Consider the following 12,654-nt stretch of genomic DNA (forward strand, 5'->3'; position numbering starts at 1 on the left):
TTTACCATTTTAATTATAAGCATTTCATAGGTTTAGAAAATGAAGGTGCAGGAAGATTTAGAGCACTGTAGACTTCATGGCCAGAAGAGATCACCATCAATCAGCTCTCCTGACTCTCATAGGCAGGATTTCCCGGTTCTGTCCAAGGTCATTTGGCAGGTGAAAAGCAATGATTTCCACACAACAGCCTGATGTTCTGACACTTAATCACATCTGCTGCTGCACCCTTGATAGAATCTGATAAATAATTCATCCCCTCTTTTCACCTAGTTTTTCACATACCTTAGAGGAGTTTTGGTTTCGTCCCCTTGTATATTGTTTGCCCTTTGTTTAAACCTCCCCTTGAGAAGCCTTATAAGGTTCAGGTTGCAGAGGGTATTCTAAATTTTGTTTTTTAACTTCCAGAATCCCTTCCCAGGCACTAAAGAACCCTCCATTTTTCCGGGCAGTGCAGGGCTGTGGGTAAACAATTACAGCTCACTGTCCTCTGAGCACAAATCAGTTATAATCGACTTGGTCCCAAGGGGCTGGCAGGACTCACACTGTCCCTGCACAGACACAGGGGGGCACAAACACACACACGTGGAGCTTGGGGCACTAAACCTTCCCTCTCTGATGGGAAAAATGAAAGAGAAGCCTCAAGCCTTGCTACTCAGTTCAGTAGGGCGGTTAAAGCTCGCTGGAGGAAGGCAACCACTGCTGCCGACTTCTGCTTTTCCCACAGAAGTGAAGCATTTCCTGGGGAATGATGGAGCTGGGGAGGGAGGGAGGAGCAAGTTTTCCTTCCCTGGTTCATCGGAGTTTTCCCCTTGCTCTGAAGGGTTACTCTGCTTTTCCACCAGCGCATTAGCATTTTCCAGGCTGGAAGGAAACTGCGCTTCTAAAGCTCAGGCTGTAATTGAAAAAGTTTGCCAGGACAGACCTAATGAGGACACAACTAGTACCAACCATGCCACGCCTGAGGTGGTTTAATTCAGTCCCCTGGGCAACACAACCACGGTAACAACAGGACTTTTCATAAGGGAAGGAGCACCATTTGAAAATACTACTTCGTTTCAGAAGACTCTTGCACCTCGTCAGTATGAATGGAGACACAAACACTGCAAACACAGATCTGTCCTAACCCCCTTCCAAGCCTTGCTGCACCTTCATGCCAAGGGAACAGCTGTCCTACCCACCTCCTGGCCACAGACAAAATAGACAGAGGAGCTGATGGTGTAAAACAGGCTTCTCACCCCATGCTCAGGCACAGCCTTGACCAGAGAGCGACTTCCAGAAAGCTGAGTAGGAACTCTTAAGTCCTTCCCATGATAAAAACCAGACTGCCTGGATCTGGAAACCAGACACTTGTGTTTACCTCCCTGGATCAGAAGCCCTAAGTCAAATTGACTTGCACGGAGCCACGATGCACCCTGGGCACAGGCAGAGCCCAGGGATAACCTGAAGCCTCTGACACACTGCTATGCCCCCCCACCCCCAAGGAAAAGGCATCCTCTCTCCTCCATCAGGGAGGGCAGGATCAGCCAGAGCTGTACCTCCCCCAGCACTTATGTTCCCGTTCACAAAATTGATAACCAAGGCAACACTGGTGCTAGACCAGAAAGAGTTAATGAGGTTACCAAGGGTTGTGCTGGCCTATTTTCCAGGCAGGCACCCTTTAATCTCCTTTGGAAACACCTTCACACAAAGGCTGGTACAGCAGCTCAGCTGGAGCCAGGATTTAACGTGGAAGAACTTGTCCCAGAGAGATTAAAAGCAGCAGTCGGGCGCTGACCCTCCTGTCAAACAGGCAGGAATTTCTCACCAGGGATGGGAAGGCAAGGAAGGCAGCCAGATCCTGGGGACTGCTGCTGCAGCATGCCGTGGCTCCCACCATCCATGCATCCGGCATGCTTCCCTAGGAAGCTGAAGCAAACATGTCAGGAGCAGGACTCAACCCAACAAGTTGCCAGCACAGTGCAAAGTGGTGCTCTGGGCACCGTCTGCCTCTGCAGCAGAGGAGCCTCCCCAGGAAAGGGGGGGGACAGCTGGCACCACTCCTGATGGAGGGTTAAATCCCAATGCCACTGAGCAAGTCGGGCTCAACTCAGACAGGAAAATATTCTAACAACACTGGAGGGTAAGAGAGCAGGGACTATCAGAATATGCACCAGTATCACAGCCCTGCCTTATGGCCACAGAGGGGGAAATGAGGAGTCAGAAGGAAGAAACTGGAAGAAAGAAAGTGGGAAACAAAAAACAAAAGGGAGAGAGTGAAGGCAGCCACAGGAATCCATGCAAGCACAGCTCATCCATTCAGTCCCCCGTCCACCTTACCTGGGGGTCCCCAAGGCGACTGATGTCTGGATAAAGGTAAAAGAGGATTCCCTGGGATGCCCCGGGTAGGGAGACTCCCCTGATCAGCAGAACAATCAGCATGATGTATGGGAACGTGGCTGTGAAATACACCACCTGGGAGGAGGATGAAGGGAAAAGTGTGAGAGAGCAGCACGGGCCAGAGCACCCAGTGCTGATAGCACTGCACTGACCCCCTGGGCTGAGAGAGATGGCCAGGGGACACATCAGGCTGCTTCACCCAGCACCTTTCTGTCTCCTGCAGTAGAAAGAAATGCATTTTAAAATGCATCCAGAAAAACTGTGGCATGCCACTGCATGTCTGGAGCCAGAGAAAACCTTTCTAGTCCCAAGAGCAATCCAGACCATAAGCCAGGCTGTCACCAGGATGGAGTCAGAGTAGCCCTACTGAAGCCAGCAGTGTGTTATCTACATGCATCAGAGAAGGAGCTGCCCCGGGTATCTATCTGCACATCCCTTCTCCAAACAGAGTCTGAGTCACACACAAACAGTCTCTTCTCCCCAGCACTCAGTGGCAAGGGTAAAGGGATGTGCAGGTAAGAGATACACCCTGAAATGTGATTGCCACCGAAGGACCACCAGGGACATTGGGGGGTGCCCAACTCAGGGCTGGCACCCACCTCTCCCCACTGCAGGGACTCGCAGAGGCTGCCTCTGACTGACCCCTGCTCAATTACCCAACACAGGTATTTCAGGCAGAGCAGGGCAGCACATCTCAGAATTGCCACCAAGGATGCAGAGCCCAAAAAGAACCTTTAACCTGTGTCCTCTTGCTTTTTATGCCACCAGCTCCATGAGCAATGCAGACGTACTCAGGTAGGGTTGGAATTCCTTCCTCTAGCAAAGGAGCCACATCCCTTGTGGGAAAGCTGGAGGCCAGTACCCACTAATCCTTTCAGGGACTTCACCTCTGCTAAGTGTAACACTCAGTTTGGGGATTACCAGGGTACTTTCAGGCCTGTTCAGGCTAATTTCTGTAGCATACCACCACAACACCACGTTGTAGTCTGTGTTTCCCCATACAAACAAACTGATATCAAGGGCTCACGCAGCCTCCCCAGAAATTCAAGTAATGTCATCAATCCCTTCGCGTTGCTTCCGCACCTTCAGGAGTTATTGACCACCCTGAAAAGAGGTTGTTCAGCCCATCGTGTCGTGCTAGGCCAAAAAAGAAATGTTGCTCTTTCAGGTTTTTCCTGTGTGGACGTGCTGAGCGAGGACTTGCACCGGCATGCTTCACCCGGACGCTACCCTACAGCTCTCTCCTCAGCCTTGGCAGTTGTGCACTGGAGAACTGAGGCTCCTCTCTGGAGGAAGCGCAAAATGTAATGGTGTAAAATGATCCATTCATCACACCTGCCTGTCCATCCGGTGTAAGCTGTTTCGAAATCCACCTGAAGGCCGCCATCCCTTAGCAGGGGTTACAGGCTGTGCCGCACCTATAGCAGTTTCTGCGTTAGAGGAGGTCCTGCTAAGAACGAGCGCACGATTTCCCACTTTCACTCTGCCCCTGGGTAATCCTCATGATCTGAGTGGTGATTCAAAAAGAGGTTTTTTCTGGATCCACTCCGATACACTCCATGTGAATAAAGCAAGGTCCAAAGCTCCTCACGGCAATGCGAGTCCTCCTCTAAGTCGGGATACACACTCTCCAGCGATTCAGTTTTGTATTGTAGGAGAGAAGGATTTGAGAGATAGCCTGTCCTTGAAAAACCACAAGACTAGATTATCATCTCTGCCTGCAGCTCCATGTTTTCTATGCATTTCAGGTGCCCTGCCCTATATATCACAGCAGTCTTGGGTAATACCACAGTGGTCAGTGAAAAACACTTCCTTGCTGCAGCTCAGGATTGCCTGAGATGTCTGGGGGAGCAGATCCATCCCCGTCTGCACCCTAAACACTGAAGAAAACCAAGGACAGCATCCTTCAACGCAGGCAAACACCATCAATCATTTCATTCTCAGATTTTCAAGGAGCCTCTGATTTAGAGCTCTTCAGTGACAGTTTATCAAATCCTGTGAGTTTAACCATCATCCCTGTATTTACCACACAGCCAAAGGCTTTCTTCAGGAAATAACAGGATGCAAGTCTAATCTTTCTCAGCCCATGAAAGCCAGATTAAAAACAAAAATCATAAAAACAACTCATTGCCTTTGAACCCTAGTGCCCATTCTTCCAGGATGCCAGGTTGCACATTCTTGGCCGGATCTCTAAATAACATCAATTTTAGGAGCTCAGAGTACAAACTGTCAGATGATTTGGATTTCACATTTTGGTAGCATCCTATGTGCTTTACAGCTTGTGTAAATTAGTGTGTTAAGCTTTTCACTCAACAGTCACTCACATATCTCCACTGAGACCAGAGACCTGAATTTGGAGAATGTTTTGCTGTATTAAGAATGCCAGACTTCTATCTAACAACGGGAACATCTGGATCCAATGAGATATTAGTCAGCGCTTGGATCAGACCCAATCTTTTTATTTCTTGGGCATTGCTAGCGCTAACTACATCACTAGGAACCTTGCCGGGATCAGTGTGATTGTTCTGTCACATGCTGGTCAACAACATCCAGGGTTTTACTTGAATCTGATCCACACGCCTCAGCAAAGTGGTTCCATCTGTGACAACCTCCTGCATCTGTGAGCGCTCCTTGGGGTCAGGCAGGTCCTGTGTTGGAGGATGCAAACTGCTGCTGGTGTTCTGAGCAGGGTGATTTCAGCTCATGTTGTTTGACCCTCCACAGGCAAACGCACACAAGTAAGGTGTATCTCTTCCCCAGTGGGGTTGTATTCCCACAGGCATCATTTTAGTCAGGTTACTAAATATGTGGAGGGTTGATAAGCCTATGGATACTGTTGCTTCACTGAAAGAAGGTTTCTGTTTTCAAAAAGATCTCACCATCACTAGTCCTTATGTCTGAAATAGATCGAATTTGTTCTCGGCACTTCCCACACTATGTTTGCTGTATCTTAGTATCATATTTGCTGTTATTAGACTGCCTCTGCTTTCTTATAACAGGTCATCACAGCAAGTGGTTGCTCTTTTCTTCTAATTTTACTCCATGGAAACCAGAAAACATCATCTCTGCAAGATGCTTGATTTCCCTGTCATGTTTCATAACCCAGACTATTCTGGAAGCAGGAGAAACTGCTCACATCCATGCCATCAGCTTGATGGAAATGGGCGCAGCTAAAATTTACACCCCATCACACATGATGTCTTGTTCAAGACGTGCAGAGAAGACACCATTTAGGAAACACACTAAACATTTTCATTTTCATCTGTTCTTGCTGGCTCCAGACAAAGCTGGCTGGGAATGGGGTCAGGAGGCGGTAGCAGAAACTAAGTAATGGGGTCAGTGCAAATGAGAGTGGCACACTTTGCAACAGAGGGAGCATGGGATGGAGCTGGGCAGTCACACCAATCCTTCCCAAAAGCATTTAAATATATAACCCTTTGGTGACTAGTGTGGGGAATACAAAAGGAAACCTTTATTGCTGGAGAATACGAGCAACTGTATGAGGAGTTGGGACAAAAAACAAAAAAAAAGAGTAAAACACAACTCCCATGGTGATGAGGCAGAGAGGGCTTTGAGGCCATCAGAGTTACCTTTGTTTACATCTAATGAATTTGAAAATTTTCCAGCTGCACTTGCCAGCAGAGGCAAAGACATGCTGCCTGCTCACACCGTGGAGGGAGGGAAGTGAACATGCAACCAACCCACCCACAGGAAGACGGCAGAGTCTCCTGGGCCTGCGGATGGAGAGGGACCAGATGGGTATACACATCTCGGAAGTTAATGCCCTGAGATGCCTCAGTGCTCCCATCCTTTCCTACTCAAAACACAGGGCCTGGCTCACACTCCTGCTGCAAGTTGAGCCCTGCAGACTCCTGCCAGCTTATGCAGACAGGAGTGGTTCCCAGGGAATCTCCAGGACCTCTCTGAACCTATAAAAGGTGCTTAGAACAAGCACTCCAGCTGTGATCAGGGGGAGAGGCTTGACCTGAACCAAGGACTCACCTTGCCTGTGGACTTGACCCCTTTCCAAATGCAGAAGTAACAGATGATCCAGGCCAGCAGGAGACACAGAGCCAGCTCCCAGCGGAGACCACCCAGGTGCTGGATGCCATCAGAGATCTTTAGCACTCGCCTCCTTCGTTGGGGAGAAACAAAGAAACATGCAAGTGTCACTGATGTCGGCCACTAATGTTCCCAGTAACCCCCTGGTTCTCAGTGCCTGATGGCTTTGGGAAGACAAGCTATCTTACTATAAATGTTCAAGCCTCCAAGGAATCAAGCAGTGCTCTCTCCTGAAAAGCGCTGTCAGCCTGGAAGATCACGTGTGGACACTTGCTTCTACATTCACTCTAGGGCTGACCTGTTGGGCCAAGATATTTCTTCTCCTGTCCTCTCCCACCCTTCCTTTGTATTGTCCTCTGTGGTAAGGGCTGTTTCTCTGCCAGATCATGCAGCGTTTTCAACACACAGGCTTTGCCCAGGTCTTTTTCATGCACATTACAAAGTTTGTCTACACTTCTGGACATGCTTCAAACCTCAAAGCGAAGGACACACCACACTTACCATGCAGAATCCATCAGGACCACGGACCACCAAAGAAGTAGTGCTGTCCAACCCCTTCTCCACAGTACACTTCTTCTGTCTTTAGAAGCAGCTATCTCAGGACACAGAGCAGCACAGCATCCCGTTCTGTGACTAAGACCCAACCAAGACTGCCGTAGTCCCCACTGCACAGTCAGAAGAGGCCACCTTGGGCATCCTCTTTCAACCAGTGTGGAGATAAGATCCTGGCTAGACAGACCCCAGTTCAGATGAGGTCAGACAATGGCAGCTTTCCACATCATGCGAATGTCAAATCTTCCTTATGCTTACAAAACTAAGGACTCACCCTCCTCCATCTCCTACACCTCACAGATCGATCTGAGTGGGAAAGACCACAGTGTAGTCCTAAAACCCCAAGCCTGAAACAACCAGAGAGGGATGTGCACTACCTTGGAACCCAGCATCAGTGCCCACCCTGCTGCAAAAGACAGTGATTATCCCAAAATGAAAGTCGTGCTGCAGGAGAACCACAGTCTAATACACACTGTTGCCCTTCCTGCCCCACAGCCTTTTGGTGGATTGAGAGGATGAGAGAGGGGTTGGAAAAATCACACTGCTCTCCAAGGTACATTTCGTCACGTTGCTCTTTGTCTGCTTCTAAGGACATGGACTATGTAACCAGTGGGCAAAGGATGCCAGTGGACCGTAACTAACTGGGAACTGTACTGCAGCCAAAAGAGGCCTCTGGAGCCTGTCAGCCCACTGACAGGTCAGAGCTTCTTGAAGAAGCCTCCTACCACCCTGCCCAGGGAGGGCAGGAACAGATGCTGCATCGGAAGCAATGGACAGTGGAAATTTCCAATCCCGTGTGCTTACTCCCCAGTAACACAGGGACGGTCACAGCAGTGATGGAAACATCAACTTTTCCAGCATCTAGCCTCTGGAAAAGTAGTTTAAGGTAGGCCACTATCTAAATCACGTGTGTGCAGCAGGCAGAGGGAGAGCACAGGCTCTGGGAGCACGCAGGAGACAAAGAAAAATTGAAAACTTTAAGAGCAGCATGCCTTTGCTGAGCCAGGGATGCCCTGGAGGTACCCTGTGTGTGCTCCATGCACCAGCAGCACCTGGCAGTGCTGCTGAGGGCAGCGAGGGCAGAGCCCTCCGTCCAGCTAAACACACAAGGGAAATGCACAGTGGCAGCAGAGGGGTTACTGGCACAGTCTAGCAGCCAGGGCTCAGTGCTTAGCTGGACCTGCTCTCCCAGGGGATGCTGAGGACCATCAGAGATTCCAAGCCAGCAGGCCTATGCCTTCATGCCAGAAATAAGGTTACTCTGTACCCCAGGGTAACTAACACAAGGGGAGAAAACAATGAAAATGAGAGACCAAATTTCAGTGTGAAGTAAGTTGACCCTACAACTTCATTTCAATTTTGGTGAGTTTCTCTCCTCGGGACAGCTTGCATATTAGTCACTCTACAGCGAAAACATCACTTCTTTTTCTATTTTTAAAATAAGACAAGCTCACATACAAAAGTCACCACCCACCTTGCCAGACCCTCCTGGGAACATGCTGGTATCACAGAGCAGCATGGATTCAAAAGAAAGAGGTCAGTGAGACCAAGAAGGCCAAAAGGTCCAGAGGGACAGGAATACAGCATCAGAGAAGGACAAAGGCTCTGAGACCTGCTAGCACAGCTCCAGATAAACACCACGAGCCCAGCAAGGTTACCCTTGACTGACAATGCTGCCCCTGAGAGCCTTCACTCTGACCTGCCCAGCTTCCCCTCTTGTGTCCTCTTCTGGCAAGGATGGGCTAACAGGATGTGCCGCTGCAGGGTTTGCCCCTTGCCCGGGGAAAATATGTCTGAGAGGAAAGGGGTCTACAGGCCTGTCCTTTACTTACTCCCAGAACTCGATGACAGGGGAGGTGGCGTTTTCGCTGGTCACGTTGAATGTTGAGTTTGCCTTCTGGAGCTCCATGCAGTTCTCTGTGGGAGAGGCCCAGGGAGAGAGAGAGTGTAAACAGCAGTGCCTGGAGTACCAGAGGATCTGAAAAATCCCTCCCTTTTTATCCACAGCGCTGACGCTGATTGACATTGACTCTGGCACAAAGTTTGCATAGGCCCAAAGATGCACAAAACAAGTCCACATCAGGGACACTTAAGATGATTGCATTTAATTTTTCTTCCAGTGGGCACAGTCCCGACCAGCACTGGGTCTGTGGCTAACACACAGAACAGGTTGACTGGAAGATCCAAGAAGAAAGGTGCTCCTGGTGGCTGGAGCCCAGAGCAGCAGCCACCAGGGAGGTCACCACTGCACTGCGCTGCACTGGGCAGGTGCTACAAGTGGCTGGGCAGTGGTGCTCTCTAGCAAAGCCCCAGAACAACTGAGCCTCTTCCCCAAAAGTGCCAGCAGCACTGCAGTGACCCAGCACCCTCCACCCCATGTCCCACCTACACAGGGGCGAGACACTCTCCTGAGGTTTGGCCGTGGGCAGTAGCAGGTCTCCCTCAGCCAGGATGTGCTGGAGGACTGGGAGGGAGCTCCACACCCACCTGTGTTCCACTCGTGGTCACAGCTGCCCCAGGGGAGGTCAATGGTGAACGAACTGAAGAGATAAAACAAGGCCCAGGCCAGGACAATGATGTAGTAGAAGTTCAGCAGTATGACGATGACCTGTGAGGCGTAGCCAATTCCTGCAGAAAGCGAGTCCCAAAGGCAGGTGACCCACACGCCAGAGGACGGGAACAGGACTCCCTCTGGGAGGTGCTCACCCAATGTTTGCATCTGCTGCTCTGCATTTGGAGCACGCTGCTGGAGGAGTGCCAGCGGGGCAGCCACCAGAGACATCATCAACTGAGACTCTCAGAGAAATCACGGAAAGTGGCTCGATGCTGGATGACTGTGCTGAAATAGCGCTAGAAATGGAGGATCTGACTGCTAGCAATTTATTAAGAGAGCTGACACCTTTCACCACTAAGGTTTTAAGCCACCTGCAAACTCAGGAAAATGACACAACATTGACTTGAAAAAAATAGCAGAACATTTTAGGTTCCTCATAACCTCCAGAAGGGTTTTCCCCATTTAGCTCTTGGAGGACAATTTTGATTTGGCACAAAGCTCCTGCCCAGAGCTGTGGCCATGAAGCAGGAACCTGGGATGCAATGTAATGATGGGAACTGTTTGTGGGAAAAGGTGATCAATTTTTTCCAGGGTGATTTTGGAAAGGGGGCAGCCAGTGGCCCTTCCAGGCTGGGGGGCAGGGGTGGGCAGTGTATGCGTGGAGGTGAGTAATGCTCCAGGCTGTGGGGAGAGACATCACCAATCATCTTCCCAGGGTCCAAGAGTCTCCCCACCTCTCCATGCCCTCCCAGGCTCACCCCACTCACCTTCGAAGAGGGGGCAGATCCTGCGCCAGGCCGTCACCCCTCCCTGACTGGTGTACTGTCCCAGTGCTGTCTCCAGGAAGAAGACAGGGATCCCACAGGTGAAGAGGAAGATGAGGTAGGGGATGAAGAAGGCACCTGGCAAGATTCAAGTGACAGATACAAAAGTAAGCCCCATGGGGTGACTGGTGTCAGGCCGTCCAACCTGTCACCAAGCAGGTTCCTCCTGGGTGGGACAGGTTGGGAGAGATGGGGACTATGGGTGCAGGAATATCATGGAAGGGATGTCAGGGAAAAGGGATTTTCCCCACATTTCATCTCTTGAAATGACATGAGTGCATGAGAAGTTCAATGTTTACAAAAGATCCAGAGGGAAGAAAAGTTTCTAGGCGTGATTTTTGTGTAAAAAGCAAATTATCAATAGCTGCATGGAAATACAGAACACCCTGCCGTGAAGCTATCGAGACTTTTAATCAAGTTGGTGACTCCTTTCACATTGATTATTCTGAATAAGCTGACAAACCCATGGATGACAACACCAAGGCACTGAGGAGCACAGACAGATTGCCATCTTCACCCAGGCTGTGGGTTTGCTCAGTCTTTGCTCACAGAAAAGCAGCAGACATGCACACAAAAAGCAAGTAGTGCAGCAAAGTATGTACCTCATGCCAGCAGCCAGGGCTGCCTTCCTGTTCAAGCCCTGTCATGAAACAGGCAGGGAGGGATGAAATGCATCAGGCTCTTGATTACCCCAGGCTCATGTTAAGTGCAGCAATGGCCTTTACCCCACAGAACACAGGAGACAGCCCTGCAAGACGGTCCATAACAATCCTGGGGCACAAGTAAACTCAAAACCCAAAAGATTTCATTAAGAAGCTTAGCTAGCATGCAAGGGCAGGAAGAGGGAAGGGGGACTTTAGGGACTGGCCAGGATTCCCACCCTGCCGCTCGTCCCAGCCGGGTGCAGAGCCACAGCCCTCCTGTTCTTGCAAAAAGAACACACGAGCAAAATAAATAGGGAAAGGCATCTTGGCAGCTCCCTGTGGACAAACACAAGTTGAAGGGGTGCTGGGTTAATGGTTGGACTCCATGATTTTATAGGTCTTTTTCCAACATTAATGGTTCTACGATACCTGGTAGCCCCAGGTAGCATCTGTCCACATGTTTTCCCTCTACCAATAATCAGTGAGGGCAAATGGAAGGGAAAATGGTTGTTTCAACACCATCCCCTCAGCCCCCAATTTGTGTGAAATCATATGATCACAAAAGTTGAGCCCATTTCCAAGAGAGATTGTTGTCATAAAAAGGTTTGTGTTTAACTAAACTGCACCCAGGGTATCCCAGTAGAGGTCTCTGAGGTGGCAGGTCAAGCTTTCCAGCCCAGGTTTCCCTTATTTGCAGCCTGCAATCTGGTCTGTCACCTTCCTCAGCACCTCTGGTTATTGCAGGTTTCAGGCTTTGGAAGTCTAACTGGGGGTTCCTGATGCATGGGCTGGGAAATAATGCAGAATTACAGTGGAGAGAAGGAAGGATTTGCAGAGACATGTCTGGACTAAAGTCAGTGACCTGCCTCACTCCCCTCACATTGCAGATGGGGGGTCAGCAGGGTGGGATGGCCCCAGCACCAGCCCCAGTGCCCTGCCCGTCTCATTTCAGCTGGCAGAGGAGAAAAAGTCGAGGAGAGGAGCCCAGTGGATCTGCCCTGCACAGTGACTCTGAGGAGGGTGTGACAGGGAGGGCAGCACACAGTGGGGGCTGTGCTGCAGACACGGGGCCATCAGCATGCCCAAGCATCCCCTCCAGCACTGGGCTGACATCTCTCCAGCCCAGCTTTGCCCACCCTCCTTGCAGCTGAACCCCACTGAGAGCAAAAGGGGAAACGCTGCCACACATGTCCTCCACATCCCCCTCCCCAGTGCAGGGATGGCAGCAGTGGGAGCCTTGGGAATGGCGGGTTTGGGAAGCACTGGTGGGGGGATGTGGTGCTGGCAGCCACACCACCAGACAGGCTTCCCTCCTATTTCCCAATCAGCCTGCCCAGGGAGGGCCTGACCCCGCCACAGGAGGTGAAAGCAAGAGCAAACAAGAGGAAAAAGAACAATTTTTTGCTCTTCTTTGTTTTTCCTCCACTATGTAGGGCCTCAGCATCAGGCACTGAGCACTAAATATGTAAGGGACTCCTCTTTCTTTGTTATGTGAAAATATCCCTAAGGAGAGGAAAAGTGACTGGCTCTTTGCATAATTCAGATTTTGCAGATACCTTTTTCGTGAAGAGGCTCATATTTAGGCAAGCAAAGCAGGAGCTGAGAGCAGTTATCCCCAGTGCCTACACGCAGTTCAGCGTGG

At 50.2% G+C, this 12,654-nt stretch overlaps 1 protein-coding gene across 3 annotated transcripts in view; it reads right to left on the reverse strand.

Moving 5' to 3' along the window:
- Nucleotides 1-12,654, reverse strand: part of LOC126645140 (sodium- and chloride-dependent GABA transporter 2) — a 37,343-nt gene that overhangs the window by 14,816 nt on the left and 9,873 nt on the right. For all 3 annotated transcript variants that reach the window (XM_050325202.1, XM_050325203.1, XM_050325201.1), the window contains 5 exons: nt 10,312-10,446; nt 9,478-9,618; nt 8,823-8,907; nt 6,379-6,511; nt 2,317-2,451 (listed from right to left, as the gene is read on the reverse strand). In XM_050325202.1, the coding sequence (XP_050181159.1) occupies nt 2,317-2,451; nt 6,379-6,511; nt 8,823-8,907; nt 9,478-9,618; nt 10,312-10,446 (629 nt within the window). The remainder of the gene's footprint in view (nt 1-2,316; nt 2,452-6,378; nt 6,512-8,822; nt 8,908-9,477; nt 9,619-10,311; nt 10,447-12,654) is intronic.

This window comes from Myiozetetes cayanensis, unplaced genomic scaffold (assembly GCF_022539395.1).
Source record: "Myiozetetes cayanensis isolate MyiCay16 unplaced genomic scaffold, myiCay2020 scf3, whole genome shotgun sequence".
Lineage (NCBI taxonomy): Eukaryota > Metazoa > Chordata > Aves > Passeriformes > Tyrannidae > Myiozetetes > Myiozetetes cayanensis.